At 40.6% G+C, this 17,485-nt stretch overlaps 2 protein-coding genes across 20 annotated transcripts in view; both read right to left on the bottom strand.

Annotated features, from left to right (window-relative positions):
• The window catches only part of PSPC1 (paraspeckle component 1), a 111,419-nt gene extending 105,337 nt beyond the window's left edge, over positions 1-6,082 (bottom strand). For 7 of the 18 annotated variants that reach the window (XR_013362985.1, XR_013362986.1, XR_013362987.1 and 4 more), the window contains exon 1: positions 5,527-6,081. Coding sequence is in view for 3 of the 18 variants with exons in the window: in XM_077868488.1 (XP_077724614.1) it covers positions 5,527-5,892 (366 nt within the window). In the remaining 15 variants the exon portion in view is untranslated. Of the gene's footprint in view, positions 1-5,526 lie in introns of all 18 variants that reach the window. The other 11 variants (XR_013362978.1, XR_013362979.1, XR_013362980.1 and 8 more) reach the window with 3 other exon arrangements.
• Positions 6,083-10,386: 4,304 nt separating this feature from the next.
• Positions 10,387-17,485, bottom strand: part of ZMYM5 (zinc finger MYM-type containing 5) — a 63,982-nt gene continuing 56,883 nt past the window's right edge. The window contains exon 10 of one of the 2 annotated variants that reach the window (XM_077868479.1): positions 10,387-10,553. Coding sequence is in view for 1 of the 2 variants with exons in the window: in XM_077868478.1 (XP_077724604.1) it covers positions 10,474-10,553 (80 nt within the window). In the remaining variant the exon portion in view is untranslated. The remainder of the gene's footprint in view (positions 10,554-17,485) is intronic. The other variant, XM_077868478.1, reaches the window with a different exon arrangement.

Genomic DNA, 17,485 nt, shown 5'->3' with positions numbered 1-17,485 from the left:
AAAAATAAAATAAAATAAAATAAAATAAAATGCTGTTGGGTATAACTGGGAATGGGAAGGGGCATGAGGAAATTTCACGGGGTGATGATAATATTCTATTACTTGATAGGAGTTTGAATTAAATGTCATTTATCTAAAATCACCAACACTTAAAATCTGCGCATTTCACTGTATGTAGATTTCAAATACCTCAAAAATTAATACTGGTGGACTCTAGTTAACGATAAGCATGCTAGAGTGTTTAAAAAGTCCAGAACTAGGGGGATCCCTGGGTGGCCCAGCGGTTTGGCACCTGCCTTTGGCCCAGGGCGCGATCCTGCAGACCCGGGATCGAATCCCACGTCGGGCTCCGGTGCATGGATCCTGCTTCTCCCTCTGCCTGTGTCTCTGCCTCTCTCTCTCTCTCTCTCTCTGTGTGACTATCATAAATAAATAAAAATTGGGATCCCTGGGTGGCGCAGCGGTTTGGCGCCTGCCTTTGGCCCGGGGCGCGATCCTGGAGACCCGGGATCGAATCCCACGTCGGGCTCCCAGTGCGTGGAGCCTGCTTCTCCCTCTGCCTGTGTCTCTGTCTCTCTCTCTCTCTCTCTCTGTGTGACTATCATAAAAATAAATAAATTGATTAATTAATTAATTTTAAAAAAGTCACATGCTTTAAAAAAATAAATAAAAAATAAAAATAAAATAAAAAAAATAAAAAGTCCAAAACTGATGGCAGAGAGAGATGAATAAATAAGTGAAAAAAACACATATAACAAAACTTAATTACAGAATCTAGATGGTGGATCTATGGATCTTCATTACTATATATCTGAAATTTTTCATAATAAAATGTTTAGGGGTAGAAAGATAAAGAGAACCCAGAGAGGACTTTCTAAAACTGAAGAGTAGTGGGGTGCCTGGCTGGTTCAGTTGGTAGAGCACGTGACTCTTGATCTTGCGGTTGTGAATTTGAGCCCCACACTGGGAGGAGAGATTACTTAAAAATAAAAAATAAATGTATATGTATATATACACATACACAGGCATTAGCTTCCATTATCCTCATCAACAATCTTATAAAATGAGATTATAAAGAGTTATTATAAATAATGATTATATTATAAATAATAACTCTTATATAAAAAAATAATAATAACTCTTATAAAGTTATTATTCTCACTCCATATCTGGGGAAATAGGCCTAGATAGGTTGAAGTAACCTGCCTCAGATCTATACTGAATTTATAATCTCTACCAATACTCCATAAATCCCTCCTCCCAGGTAGTGTTCCTGTATCACTCTACACAAAATGTAAAACCATAGGCTTTTACTTAAAAGAAAGAAACTAAGGGACTACCCCAAAAGAGAGACCACTCGAATTAGGATCTCCAAGGGCTCTTTCCAAAGCACCTGATCTTTTCTCATTGTTCGCTAGTGGTTAAAATTCACCCCTGCAAGAGTGCTAAATTAATTAGTAAAAGGAAAATCACTGATGTAAAATGGAAATAGCCTTCAAGTCAATCAACAGAAGTTGACTGGGTAACTAGCAGTCCATTCATACTGTGAAATACAATATGGTCATTAAAACTCAATCTAATGATATGAGAAGAGGTCAAAGAGATAGTAAATAAAAACCTTAAATCACAATAGAATGTGTATAATACAATTTGATATGGAAAAATCACATAAAGTTTAACACTAATCTGATTACATTTAATATGTTATGGGACAACCTTTCACTAGAATTAAAACTGTAGTAAGAGAACTTCCCTGAACTTAAAGAGTACTTGAAATTACATGCTGGACAGACCCACTAATAATATTCTACAACACCATCTCTAATATTTAACACTCTGTAAGAAGCACACAGCACTTCATAATTAAAACCAAAAACATAAGGGAAGAGGGTTTAGTCCCCAATGACTAAATTAATGTAAATTAGGTTGATTTTTAACTCTTTAATTATAACAGTGGTTCTCAAACCTTAGCAAGCATAAGAATAACATGGAGGGCTAATTAAAACCCAAGACCGGGATCCCTGGGTGGCGCAGCGGTTTGGCGCCTGCCTTTGGCCCAGGGCGCGATCCTGGAGACCTGGGATGGAGTCTCCCGGTGCATGGAGCCTGCTTCTCCCTCTGCCTGTGTCTCTGCCTCTCTCTCTCTCTCTCTCTCTCTCTATCATAAATAAATAAAAAAAAATAAATAAATAAATAAAATAAAAAAAAATAAAACCCAAGACCGTTGGGTCCCAACCCTACAATTTCTGATTCAACAGATTTAATCTAGAGTAGGGTCTTAGAATTTGCATTTCTAACAAATTCTCAGCAATTTTTGAGATGGTATTGGGTCAGCATTGCAGCATGAATGGTAGGAAAAATAATATTAAGTGGCCTGCTTACACTAAGGAGATTATCTGAATCTGATGGAAAAGAACCACACTTTTGTGAATTATCACTCCAGAAGTCTGGTTTACTAAAGCTAAAAGAGGAAAAGAAAAAAGGAGAAACAGAGATCAGGTCAAACTATTATCAGTTTTAACTATATTAAGCTAGCTTTAAAACGCACCACTAGGACTCCAGGCTGGCTCAGTCTGAGAAGCCTTCCACTCTTGATCTCAGGGTAGTCACTTCAGGGCCCTTAGTGGGTGTAGAGGTTACTTAATTAAAAAAAAAAAAAAAAATACACTACAACTTCTCAGTTAATTTAACCAATTTAATGACAGTAACCAGACAAAACCTAAAAAGAAGCTTTTGGGTCTAAGATTCCACAAAATGTATCCAAAATAATGTACTGTGGGTTCACAATACAGATTAGGACCTTATGAGGAAATGCCACTTAAATTCTTTTTCCTCACCGTTACATACAGCGATGACGACCCTATACCATCTCCAAAATGTTGTCTCACTTCATCAATTAACTGGAAAACTACAACCACCAGTGTAATAAAATTTAATTGTAAAGATTAATCCCTGAAAAGGCAAAAAATACTTCTAAAAATATAAATCAAACAAAATTACACCATTATTTTAGGGCCACTTCACCGTTACTTACATTCATATCAAGTATACACTATATGATTTTCCTAAGTAGAAAAAGATATGTATTAGTTCAGAAATATTTAAAGCTTGGGTATGTACCTGTTAATCACAGAGCTCAGCTTAAACAGGAAAGTTATCTATAAGGTCAAATCCTGTAAGCTAATTCGAATTTCCCATTGACATATTTTTAACATTACTACGCAAAAAATACAGCATGATAGGCTTGGAGGAGCATATCCCAAAGCAACAGACAAGAGTAGTCCAGTCCTTCTCACCTCGCCATTTCATAATCCCATAGACTTTAAATAAAAAAACTAAAAACAATGAGCTGCACTGTTAAACATAGTAGCCACTAGCCACATGTGACTATTTAAATTTAAAAATAAATAAAACTTAAAGGTTAAATCCTCAGGCACAGTTGCTACATTTCAAGTGCTCAGTAGTCATATAAGGGCTGGGCTAGTAGCTACTACATTGGACAGAACATATGCATAGCATTTCCAGCCCTGCGGAAAGTTCTACTGGACAAGGCTAATAAACTAATGGGAAAAAAGGGATTATTAGTAGCTTTAAAGATAGAAGGAAAAAGACTTTCCATGTCAAAATGTTCACTATTGCCTTATCTTTTAAGTATTAGGCTTCCAAAATGAAATGAAGTCCTACCATTCTTCCTCCAGAATGTCAACCTTAGAACAGACCAACATGGTGACAGAGGCTAAAGACTATGAAAATGTTAGAGAACATCTTTTTGGAAAATTTACTAAAAATTCTCTGAAATACTTCATTGTAGAAACCTAACTTCCTTTAAGATAGCGCTGGAATTATATTAAAATAATTTTACCAAATGACAAATGGTTTCTATAATGTCCAAAAGATATTTATAATTTTATGTTCAAAACACACTGATTACTTAACTTCAATTTTAAGGAAACATCTAGGTCTTATTAATACTCTACGAAGATTTACTCTTCTCTTGAAGCCATTTAGATTTTAAATGTTCAAATGTTCTCCCTCAAAAATACAATTTCATTAAATTACAATCAATTCTGTCTACATATTAAAATTTTGCCCTGGTCATTCATAAAGAGAACCCAAATACGAATGCTAAACTCAAAAAAAAAAAAAAAAAAGAATGCACGAATGCTAAACTCCGGTAAGAAAGCTTCCACAAATGCTATGCACATAAAACTTGAGGGCCAAATTAGAAATAGAAAGGGAACACACACACAAAAAAGCACTTGTGGGGATCCCTGGGTGGCGCAGCGGTTTGGCGCCTGCCTTTGGCCCGGGGCGTGATCCTGGAGACCCGGGATCGAATCCCACGTCGGGCTCCCGGTGCATGGAGCCTGCTTCTCCCTCTGCCTGTGTCTCTGCCTCTCTCTCTCTCTCTCTCTCTCTGTGACTATCATGAATAAATAAATAAAATCTTTAAAAAAAAAAAAAAAAAAAGCACTTGTGTAAAAATATTTTGTTGGAAAAAAATACAGCATTTAAATAACGAATTACGATAAAGCTGTATGTAACGGACACTGATGGAATTCCCCACAAAGCACATAAGAAAACGGAATAAAATGTATGTTGTATCCTTTAAGAGTAAACCCTCACTGTTTCAATTTTTTTTAAGAGGGGCATAATATTTCCATGTTATTGGAAAACAAAATTTTAAGACAGACTAAAAAAAAAGTAAAATGTCCACGTAAAATATAAAATAGTATAGCATTCATTCCCCCCTCCAAATGTGGAAATAACCGGAACGTTAGATCACGAGAGCACCTTCCGTTAGATACCTAAGAATTCCATACCGTTCCAATACTGCAGTTTAAGAACTAGGCTGCGCTGAGGCGGTAAACACCGTTTATTGTCAAACGCATGCAAGTCTGGTTGAATGAAACCAAGATGATTTGGAAAATTTTTAAGAAGCGAGTCCGCTGGTTGGTCCTCCATGCCCAATGAAATTTCCGGTAAAACCGAAGTTTCCGTTCCAAATTCCGATCGAATTCATTTCCTTTACAACACAATTCTGCCTGGAAGCAGTCTCCCCGCAGAACGCTGCAGCCCCACCCCTGACCCGTCAGGGGCAAACGACTAGAACCCCCAGGCCGGGTTACCCGTGCCTTGGGCCGCGCCGTGCGAGCGAGGCCGGGCGCGCGGAGCGGCGGGAAACTGAGTCCGCTCACCGCAAACACCAGGCCACACGCCGCTCTGGGGGAAGACGGCCAGAGCGGCGGGAAGGAGAGGGCGGGAGGCGCCGCGGTGCCCCAGCCCAGGCCGCAGCCTGCTCCGAAGCGGCTGAAAACGGCAGACGGCAGCCCGCGGAGCCCCGGCGGCGCACAGCCTCCCCTGCGCCCTTACGGTCCCTCCCCTCGCCCCCGGCGCCCCCACCGCGCAGGGCCTCCCTTCCCCCGGGCTCCTGGGGTCCCTCCCCTCGCCCGCGGCGCCCCCTCCGCGCACCGCCCTCCCCTTCTCCCCTGGGGGCCCGCGCCCGCGGCCAGGCCCCACGCTCACCAGGCGGATGAAGCCGAAGCCGCGGTCCCGGTTGATGAAAACCTCGCTGGGCTCGCCGTAGCGCTCGAACAGCCTCTTGAAATCCTCCTCCGTGATGTCTGTGGGCAGGTTCCCCACGAACAGGCGGCAGCGCTGCGTGTACGTCTTTTCGCCCGGCTTGAGGAAGCTCTTGATGTCGATGGTGAACCCCATCTCCTCGTCAGGGTGGTCCTCCGGGGGCCCGGGGGCGGGCGGCGCCGGCTCCCCCGCCAGCGCCAGCGCCATGGCGGCCGCCGGCTCGCTCTCGCCCGCCGCGGACTCCAGAGCTCGGAGGCGGGCCGGGTTTTTCTCAATGCGCACTTGCTTCAGGTTTCCTCTTAACATCATCTTGGGGGTTCACCTCAGGTAGCAGACACAACTCTAGAGCTACAGCCGTGTCTCTGTATATACCTACAGACGAGAGCCACGGACGGACGAAGTCCGAGACTACGGCTGGTTCGCCCAGCGGCCGCCCTTACGATCGCGCTAGCGGCTGCGGGAGCTGCACGTTCAAAATGGCGCTGCCGCCAGCCGCAGTTCCAGGAGGAGACGCCGACTGCAGGCCCCGCCCCTCCGCAAAGGCCGGCGCCGAGGCCAAAGCGCCTGCGCACTGTTGGCGCCAACGGCATGCCACCGGGCGGGCGCAGAGCACCGCCGGACGCGGGCCGCCGAGCCAAGGCCTGTCTTAGGCTCCTGTGAAATGCGGTTGCCCGTCGTCCTCAATTAGCTGTTCAATTAGCTCCTCAGTTAGACTGTTGAATTGCACTTGGAAGAAAAATTGTATGTTTGCAGCGGGTGTGAAAATACAATGATTTGGGGAATATCCATATTCTTTTTAAATATCCAGCTCAATTTTCAGTGACTATGGAAAAATTGAGAACTTGCAGATTCTATGCATCGCACTGAATAAAAAGATATTTCCCAGTAACTGAAACACGTATAAACATTTATTTCTGCCCGGTTCAACAGCAAGGTTTTTAGTATATTTACTGAGAAGACTATTCTATTCTAGGGACTCCTGGGTAGCTCAGGGGTTGAGTGCCTTTGACACAGGGCATGATCCTGTGGGATCCCATCCCATAGAGGGCTCCCTGCGTGGAGCCTGCTTCTCCCTCTGCCTCTCTCCCTGTGTTTCTCATGAATAAATATTTTTTAAAAAAGATTATCCCATTGTATACTGTAATTGTGCTGCTGATTATTCATCTCAGAGAAGGATCCATGAAATTGCTGATGAAATTAACTCCTATGGACCATACTCTATAACAATGGTCAACAAACATTTTCTGTAAAGGGCCAGATTGCAAATATTTTTAAGATTTGTGAGCCATACAGCATCTGACGAACTACCCAGTTCTGCCCAGTACCTCTCCTGAGATATGGACAGGCACTCTTCAACGAGTGTAAAAAAAAAAAAATTAAGTCTCTGAAAAACATTTCAGTAGTTTCTCACAACCCTAAACATATGCTGACTTAAGAGCAATCCCCCTCCTAATTATCCAAGTGAAATGAATACTTGTGTTCACCCAAAAACCTATATGCAAATATTTACAGGGGCTTTATTTGTAATCAACAAAAACTGGAAAAAATCCAAATATCAAACTAGTGATAGGTAAACAGTGGTACATTCATATTATAGAATATGCTCAGCAATAAAAAGGAATGCACTACAGAACACAGATCAGTGGTCGCCAGGAGCTGGGAGTGGGGCATGAGAGATGGGAGGAGCGGTTGACTACACAGGGACACGGGGATTTTTGGAATGATGAAACTATATCTGGGATGAAATGGTGGCTACACAATTATATGCATTTGTCAAAAATTGGTTAACTGTGCACTAAAAGGGCCAGTGTTACTGTGTAAATTATGCCTTATAAATTTTTAAACTATCCAAAAAAATAAAATAAAATACCATCAAGACTAATCCCTATTTACCTTAGTTATCATCCAAATTCTAATCACCCAGACTCTAATCCCCATATAGCTCTGTAAATTCCTGAGTCTGACCAATTCCTCACCCCTTTCTCAGTTGCTCCAAAGCCTTCTATTGAGTGCTTGGAAACTCACTGTCATCAGCAAAATCCCTTATCTTTAATTTTTCCTCCAAACATCTTCACCTTTGTGCTTTAACTAGAACATGGTTTTCCTCTGAAGATTGCTTTCCCAGCCCTCCCTGGAATTGGACATTTTCCTACATCTTATGTGTCACTGGACTTGAGGATGAAACACAGACATTCTCCATGATCCCTTGCAAGCTGGAGAACATTTGCCCTCTCCTTGGCAAAAATCTCAGCTCCAAAAAGCTCATGCCAACATAAACATGAACTTATGCTCCATCTCCAGCTCTACCACTTCTTTACTCTCCCTTCTTCCCTGTAATAACTTTCTCACCACTCTAAACTTATAACCAGAAATGTGAGGTAGTACCTTAGTCCCTATTTATTTTTTTCACCTAATAATTTCAAACTATTTTCTCTGTGCTCAAACCAATACTCCTCCGTACTTCATTCATAGCTGATATTGTCCATTTTTATTAACTTCATTGAAGAAAAAGACAGAATAAAATTGCCTCACTTGATCAGCACCAATCAACTAACCCAATTTAATATGTAGCCTTCCCTCCTGTTATAGGAATGAATTACCAATGATGCCCTCTAAGGCCAACCCACTGGATAACATCTTTATTCCAAGCACTTTGCTTCAGCAGTTATCTAGTCACCGTCCCAAGTGGTCAGTCACTTGATCTGTATTCAACTATATTCATCTGCAAAACAAAACAAACTGCTGATACAACTTTCACTTAAAAAAAAAAAAAAAGGAAAGAAAACAAGCCTTCCTAGACGAATGTTGTCCTTTTGCTATTTCTCTTCCAGAAAGAAAAAGCAGAAGGATTATATTTTCTGTCTCCATTTGCTCATCATCTGATATCTCAAATTACATTAATCAGATATCTATACCCACATTCCATCTCTCTGAAACCTCTTTTGACACAAAGCTTGACGGCTTCTACTTTACTTGTCAAATCTTTTTTTTTTTTTTTTAAAGGATCTTATTTATTTATTCACGAGAGACACAGAGAGAGAGGCAGAGACACAGGCAGAGGGAGAAGCAGGCTTCCCCCAGGGAGCCCAACGCAGGACCTGATCCCAGGGCTCCAGGATCACACCCTGGGCCAAAGGCAGATGCTCAACCGCTGAGCCACCCAGGCATCCCTACCTGTCAAATCTTAAACTTTTCAGCAGCATTTGACACTAGATTCATGCCTGAGTGTCACAAATGTATCATTTGGGAACAATACCTATTTAACAGAGTTATTGAGCACAGTAAATGAATTACAGCATAATCTTTGGAAAATATTCTGATACCCTGAATGTTATCATTATTACTGCTCACTTTTCTCCTACCTTCTAGAAACACCATTCTGTCTTCTGTACTATCATATTCTCCTGGAGCTTTTACACCTCCTTGGCCATTCCTCAGTCATTATATCTTCCTTAAGAATCTTCAGGATATTGGCAAGCTACAGCTCTAAGTCCTCTCTTCCTCAGCTACATTCATTCCCTGGGTTAGAGCATCCACATCAAGGTGCATCAAAAGCATTAGAAGAGATTATCTAAGCCTCAACACTATTTGCATTTTGGGCCAAATAACTATTTGTTGTGAGAGGATGTTTAGCAGCATGACCGGCTTCAACCGGTCGTGCATAACTAGATGTCAGTAGCACCCCACTCCTGGTCGTGACAAAGCAAAACCTGCCAAGCATTATTCTAATTGCATTTCACTTATTAATTCATTGATCTTCAAAACAATCTCTTAAGGGAGATATTGTTGTTACTTTTAGACTTTATTTTTTAGTGCAGTTTTGGATTCACAGCAAAATTAAGAGGAAGCTATAGAGATTTCCCATATACTCCCTGCTCCAACATATGTGGTCTTCCCCATTATCAACCCACAAGAATGATACATCTGTTTCACATATATTTTTACATCATACTATATTTACACATCATAAGCTCACAGAGTCCAATCAGGTTCAATCAGAGCTGTATATTCTATGGTCTGGAAAAATTTATGATGACACGTATCCACCATTACAGTATTATACAGAGTGCTTTATTTTTTTTAAAGATTTTATCTATTTATTTGAGAGACAAACTATGAGTGGGGGGAGGGACAGAGGGAGATGAAGAGAGACAAACAGACTCCCTGCTGAGTGTTCAACCCCAGAACCCTGAGATCATAACCTAAGCAGCTAAACTGACTGAGCCACCCAGGCACCCGTAGACACTTTGACTGCCCTACAACTCCTGGTGTTCCACCTATTCATCCCTCTCCCCATCCAACCTCTGGCAATCACTGATCTTATTATTGTCTTCATAGTTTTGCCTTTTCTAGAATGTCATATAGTTGGAATCATAAAGTATGTAGCCTTTTTAGACTGCCTTTTTCACTTAGTAATATTTAAGATATTTAAATTATTATAATAATAATAATAATTATTATTATATAATAAATTATTAAATATTATTAAGATTAATATTTAAGATTCCTTTACATTGGGATCCCTGGGTGGTGCAGCGGTTTGGCGCCTGCCTTTGGCCCAGGGCGCGATCCTGGAGACCCGGGATCAAATCCCACATCAGGCTCCCGGTGCTGGAGCCTGCTTCTCCCTCTGCCTATGTCTCTGCCTCTCTCTCTCTGTGTGTGTGACTATCATAAATAAATAAAAAATTAAAAAAAAATTCCTTTATGTCTTTTCATGGCTCAGTAGTTCATTTCTTTATAATATTGAATTACATTCCATTGTCTGGATGTACTACAATTAATTCATCTATTCACTTACTGTAAGATATCTTGGTTGTTTCCAAGTTTGGCAATTATGAATGAAGCTGCTGGAGACACCTGGGTGACTCAGTGGTTAAGTGCCTGCCTTCAGCACAGGGCGTGATCCTGGAGACCCTGAATCAAGTCCCACATCGGGCTCCCTGCATGGAGACTGCTTCTCTCTATGCCTTAAAAAAAAAAAATGAAGCTGCTTTAAATGTCTTGCTTCTTTTTTTTTTTTTTTTTAATTTATTATAGTCACACAGAGAGAGAGAGAGACACAGGCAGAGGGAGAAGCAGGCTCCATGCATCGGGAGCCCGACGTGGGATTCGATTCCGGGTCTCCAGGATCGCGCCCTGGGCCAGAGGCAGGCGCCAAACCGCTGCGCCACCCAGGGATCCCAAACATCTTGTTTCTTGAAACATTTTTGTCTTTTTATTCTCATTACACTGTCTTCTGCAGAGCACAGGTTTTGGGTTTTTTTTTAAACCCATGAGAGACAGAGAGGCAGAGGGAGAAGCAGACTCCATACGGGGAGCCCGACGTGGGACTCAATCCTGGGTCTCTAGGATCACACCCTGGGCCGAAGGCGGCACTAAACCGCTGAGCCACCAGGGCTGCCCCCCAGACACAGGTTTTAAGTTTTAATGACGTTCAGCTTATCAATTCTTTTTTTTTTTTTTTTAGCTTATGAATTCTTTCATAAATCATGTCTTTGGTGTTATTTAAAAAGTCAACACCAGGGCGGCCCTGGTGGCACAGTGGTTTGGCGCCGCCTGCAGCCCAGGGTGTGATCCTGGAGACCCGGAATCGAGTCCCACATCTGGCTCCCGTATGGAGCCTGCTTCTACCTCTGCTTGTGTCTCTGCCTCTCTCTCTGTCTTTCATGAATAAATAAATAAAAAATCTTTAAATAAAATAAAAATAAAAAGTCAACACCAAATCAAAAGTCATTTACATTTTCTTCAATTATTCTCCTAGATTTTTAAAGCTTTGTGTTTTACACTTAGGTCTGTGATCCATTTTGAGCTAAATTCTGGGAAGGGTATGAGGTTTGTGTACAGATTTTCACTCTCTCTTTTTTTAATATGTGAATGTCCAGTTGTTCCAGCACCATTTGTTGAAAAGACAATCTTTATTCCATTGCATTGCCTTTGTTCTTTGCCAAAGATTAGTTGATCTATATTTATGATGGTCTGCTTCTGGACTATTTCATTGATCTATTTGCCTGTTCTTTCTCCAATACAGTATTGTCTTGATTTGTGTAACTTTTTTTTAAAGATTTTATTTATTCATGAGAGACACAGAGAAAGGGGCAGAGACATAGGCAGAGGGAGAAGCAGACTCCATGCATGAAGCCCGATGTGGGTCTCCATCCCAGGACTCCGGGATCACACCCTGAGCCAAAGGCAGATGCTCAATCACTGACCCACCCAGGCGTCCTGATTTGTGTAACTTTATAGTAAGTCTTAAAGTTGGGTAGCAAGGGATCCCTGGATGGCGCAGCGGTTTGGCGCCTGCCTCTGGCCCAGGGCGCTGATCCTGGATATCCGGGATCGAATCCCACGTCGGGCTCCCGGTGCATGGAGCCTGCTTCTCCCTCTGCCTGTGTCTCTGCCTCTCTCTCTCACTGTGTGCCTATCATGAATAAATAAAAATTAAAAAAAAAAAAAAAAAGTTGGGTAGCAATAGTCCTCCAGCTTTCTTTTCCTTCAACATTGTGCTGGCTATTCTGGGTCTTCTTCTCCAAATAAATTTAAGAAGCAGTTTGTCCATATCAAAAATAAATTTTGGGGATCCCTGGGTGGCGCAGTGGTTTAGCGCCTGCCTTTGGCCCAGGGCGCGATCCTGGAGATCCGGGATCGAATCCCACGTCAGGCTCCCGGTGCATGGAGCCTGCTTCTCCCTCTGCCTGTGTTTCTGCCTCTCTCTCTCTCACTGTGTGCCTATCATAAAAAAAAAAAAAAAAAAAGGAAAAGGTCATTTATTACTAATAAAACCTTAGTCATGGGACCTTAAAAAAAATAAATAAATAAAAAATAAATTTTGTTGGGATTTTGATAGGGGTTGCATTAAATTTATAAATCAAGTTGGAAAGAACTGACATCTTGATAACATTGTCTTACTATCTATGAACATGAAATATTTCTCCATATATTTGGTTCTTTGATTTCATTTATCAGAAATTTGTAGTTTTCTTCATATAGATCTTATAACTTGTTGCATTTATACTTAAATATTTCATGGTTTTGGATGTTAGTGTAAATGGTATTGTACTTTTAATTTTAAATTCCACTTGGTCATTCTGGTATATAAAAAAGTCGTTGAGTTTTGAAAATTAACCTGGTATCTTACAACCTTGCTATAATTTTGTCAACTTTGTTTTTTGTCAGTTCTTTCAGATTTTCTACATACACAATCATGTCATCTGCAAACCAAGACAGTTTTATTTCTTCTTTCCCAATCTCCAAACCTTGCATTTCTAGACTTCTAGAACATTGAATGGCAGTGAAGAGAGAGGATATCTTTGCCTTATTCCTAATCTTACAAGAAAGCTATGAGTTTCTTTTTTTAAAATATTTTATTTATTTATTCATAAGAGACAGAGAGAGAGAGAGACAGGTAGGCAGAGGGAGAAGCAGGCTCCATGCAGGGAGCCCAATGCAGGACTCGATCCCCGGTCTCCAGGATCACGCCCTTGGCTGAAGGCAGCGCTAAACCACTGAGCCACCAGGGCTGCCCAAGCTATGAATTTCTTACCATAAAGTATGATGTTAGCTGTAGGTTTCATGTAGATATTCTTTATCAAGTTGAGGAGGTAACCATTAATTCCTAGTTTACTAAAAGTTTTTATGATAAAAAAAAGTTAGACTTTGTGATTTTTTCTGCATCTATTGATAAGATCATGTGAGTTTTCTTTAACCTTTTGATGTGATGAATTATATTGATTTTTGAATGTTGAACCAGCTTTGCATACCTGAGATAAACTCACCTGGTTGTGGTGTACCAATCGCTTTACACATTGTTGAATTAAATTTGATATTTTGTTGAGGATGTTTGCCTCTATGTTCCTATGACTTATTGGTTTGTAGTGGTTTTTTTCTCTTGCAATGTCTTTGTCTAGTTTGGGACTTTTTTTTAAATTTTTTTTTTTATATTATTCATGATAGTCACACAGAGAGAGAGAGAGAGGCAGAGACACAGGCAGAGGAAGAAGCAGGCTCCATGCACCGGGAGCCCGACGTGGGATTCGATCCCGGGTCTCCAGGATCGCGCCCTGGGCCAGAGGCAGGCGCCAAACCGCTGCGCCACCCAGGGATCCCTAGTTTGGGACTTAAGGTAATGCAGGACTCATAGAATGAGTCCGGGAGAATTCCTTCCTTCTGCTTCTATTCTTTGAAAGAGATTATAGAAAATTGGTATAACTTCTTTCTTAAATATCTGGTAGAATTCAACAGTGAAACCCAACTGCTTTCTGTTTTGGAAGATTATTAACTGTTGATTCAATTTTTTAAAAGATACAGGCCTACTCAGATTGTCTATTAGTGTTTCTGTGATTTTTGACACATGGTTTCTTTCCAGGAATTAGTTCATTTCATCGGGCTATCAAATATGTGGGCATAGAATGGTTCAGAGTATATCTTCATTATCTTTTCAATATCCATGGGCTCTGTAATGATGCCCCCTCTTTCATTTCTGATATTAGTAATTTGTGTCCTTTCTCTTTTTTCTTAGTTTGGCTAGAGGCTTATTGATTTGATTGATCTTTTTAGTGAACTAAGTTTTGATTTTATTGATTTTCCCTACTATCTGCTTTTCAGTTTATTTGATTTCTACTCTAATTCTTATTATTTTTCTTCTGCTAATTTTGGATTTGCCTTTGTCTTTCTAGTTTTCTAACATGGAAACTTTTAGATGATTGATACTAGATTTTTTAAATTTATGCATTCAACACTATAAATGTTTCTCTAAGCACTGTTTTGCTGCATCCCAGAAATTTTGGGAAGTTGCATTTTAATTTTCCCATAGTTAAAAATATTTTTAAATTTCTCTTGAGATTCCTTCTTTTACCCAAGTGTTATTTAGAAGTATGCTATTTAATCTCCATATACTTTAGGAATTCCCAATTATCTTCCCATTATCGATTTCTAGGTTAATTCTACTGTGATCTGAGAGGAGACATACAATTTTTATTCTTTTAAATTTGTTAAGGTATATTTCATGACCAACAATGTGATCAATCTGGGTGAATGGTCCATGTGATCTTTCTTTCAGAAAGGGGAAGGAGCAGGAGGAGAGGAAGAAAGAGAACCCCAAGCAGGCTCCATCCCCAGCACAGAACCTGATGCATGGCTTGATTTCACATCCCTGATAACATGACCTGAGCTGCAATCATGAGTCAGACATTTAACTGACTGAGCCACCCAGCTGCCCCATGGTCCACGTGATCTTGAGAAGAATGTGTATTCTGCAATTGTTGGATGAAATAGTCTATTGATGTCAATTATACCCAGTTGAATGATGGTATTGTTAAGTTCAACTCTATCCTTACTGAGTTTCTGCCTGCTAGATCCACCCATTTCTGATAAAAGTGTTGAAGTTTCCAACTGTAATTGTGGATTCATCTACCTCTCAGTGCAGTTCTATCCATTATGTATTTTGATGCTCTATTGTGAGGCATATTGAAAGTTAAGGATTGGTATGTATCCTTGGGGGAAATGTCCCCTTTATAATTATGGAATGTCAAGAAAAAAGGGAGATGGCAGAGTAGTAAAATCCTGAGCTCACCTCTTCCCATGGACACACCAAGGCTGTAACTACATATAGAGAAATTTTCTCCGAGAAAGTCCTGAAGACTAAAAGAACAGCTCTTCCACAAGCTGACGACATAAAGAAAAAGCCATAGCATTGGAGGGGCAAACACGCTGTCTAATCAGGAACCAAATTCCTGGCATGGCAACTTATAAACAGGATGTCACTGGCATAGAGGTATCACTGAGGAGTGGGAGTTCAAGCTTCATATTGGGCAATCTCTGCCCTGGGGGATCTAAACCAGGTAGATGAGCTTCCAACATGACTGGCTGTGAAAATGAGTGGGGCTTAACTCCAGGAGAGCCAGAGGGCTAGAGGAAACCAAGACTCTACTCTTAAAGATCTTGCACATAATCTAGCTCCCTCCAAGATCCAACACAGAGGCAGCAGTGTGAAAAGGGCCTGGGCCAAAAGTGAAGACTTACTGACTAATTTTGAGGTATGTGCCAGAGGGGCAGGGATTTGCAGAATTTTCTCTGGGAACAGGACGACTGATGGGTGCCATTTTTCTTGCCCTCTTTTAGCCTAGCTAACCTCATGCTGATGTACACCAGTTCTGATACTCTACATCTAACATGCTAGCACTGCTCACCCCTTGAAAAGCAGTTTTTGCTCTGCTGCAACCAGTAGACAGCCTCAGCAGGGAACATCACTCCTCCAAAGCAATTCCTGCTCTCACAGAAGGAAAGCCAACCTGGCCCAACAGCACACCCACACTAGTCATAGCCAAGCATCAGAGTCAGCCCTGCCCACCAGTACATCTGCAGCAGTCATGGCCCAATCACAATAGTAGGGCACATGTAACCCATACGGGGGACACCACTGGACTGGCTGGTTCTGGTAATCAGGGGGAAACTGTACCTTCTATGTAAGACCACTACTTTCAAAACCAGGAGATGTAGCTGACATACCTAATATATAGAAACAAACACAGAGACTCAGACAAAGTGAGGAGACAGAGGAATATGTTCCAAACAAAATAACAAGACAAAAACCTCAGAAAAGGAACTAGACAAAAGAGAGGTAAGCAATCTACCTGATATAGAGTTCAAAGTAATGGTCATAAAGCTGTTCACCGAACTTGGGAGAAAAGTAGATGAACTCAGTGAGAATTTTAACAGATAGAAAATATTCAAAAGAACTAATCAGAACTGGTTCTTTGAAAAGCTAAAATTGATAAATCTTTAACTAAACTTATCAAGAGAAAAATATAAAGGACCCAAGTAAATATAATTAGACACGAAAGAGGAGGAGGCAGAACCAACATGATGGAAATACAAGGGATTATAGGCAACTACTACAAAAAATTATTTGGAACAAACTGGACAATTTAGAAAAATAGACAAATTTCTACAAATATACAATCTGCTAAGACTAAATCAGGAAGAAATACACAATCTGAACAGACTGATTACTAGTGGTGAAATTGAATCAGTAATCGAAAAGCTCCCAACAAACAAAAGTCCAGGATCAAACTGTTTCATTGGTGAATTCCATCGAACATTTAAAAAAGAGTTAATGCTTATCCTTCTCAAACTATTCCAAAAAATTAAAGAGGAAGAAATGTTTCCAAATTCATTCTACAAGACCAGCATTACTATGATACCAAACCAGACAAAGACACTACGAAAAAGAAAATTACAGGCCAATATCTCTGATGGACAAAATGCAAAATCCTCAACAATACATACTAAAATATTAGCAAACAAAATTCAACAATACATGGGAAGGATCATTCCCATGATCAAGTGAAATATATTCCAGGGATGCAAGGATGGGTCAATATTGGAAAATCAGTCAATGTTATTCACTACATAAACAAAATGAAGTATAAAAAAATCATATGATCATCTTAGTAGATGCAAAAAGAGCATTTGACAAAATTCAACATGTATTTATGATAAAAATTCTCAACAAAGTTGAGTATAGAGGGAACATATCTCAACATAATAGAGGACATTTATGAGGGGTGTCTGGGTGGCTCAGTTGGTTAAGAGACTGCCTTTGGTTCAGGTCATGATCTCAGGGTCCTGAGATTGAGCCCCATATCAGGCTCTTTGCTTAGTGGGGAGTCTGCTTGTTCCTCTGCCCCGCCCTTTACTCATGCTCTGTCTCTCAAATAAATAAATAAAATCTTAAAAAAAAATTGAGGCCATATATGATAAACCAAAGCTGACATCATACCCAATAGAGAAAAGGTGAAAGCATGTCCTCCAAGATCAGGAATAAAACAAGGATGCTGACACTCATCCCTATTATTGCAGATATCCATGAAAGATCTAGACAAAGCACCACACAAGAAGAAAA

Source organism: Canis aureus, chromosome 24 (assembly GCF_053574225.1).
Source record: "Canis aureus isolate CA01 chromosome 24, VMU_Caureus_v.1.0, whole genome shotgun sequence".
NCBI classification, from domain to species: domain Eukaryota; kingdom Metazoa; phylum Chordata; class Mammalia; order Carnivora; family Canidae; genus Canis; species Canis aureus.
This window is presented reverse-complemented; position numbering and strand designations above follow the sequence as displayed.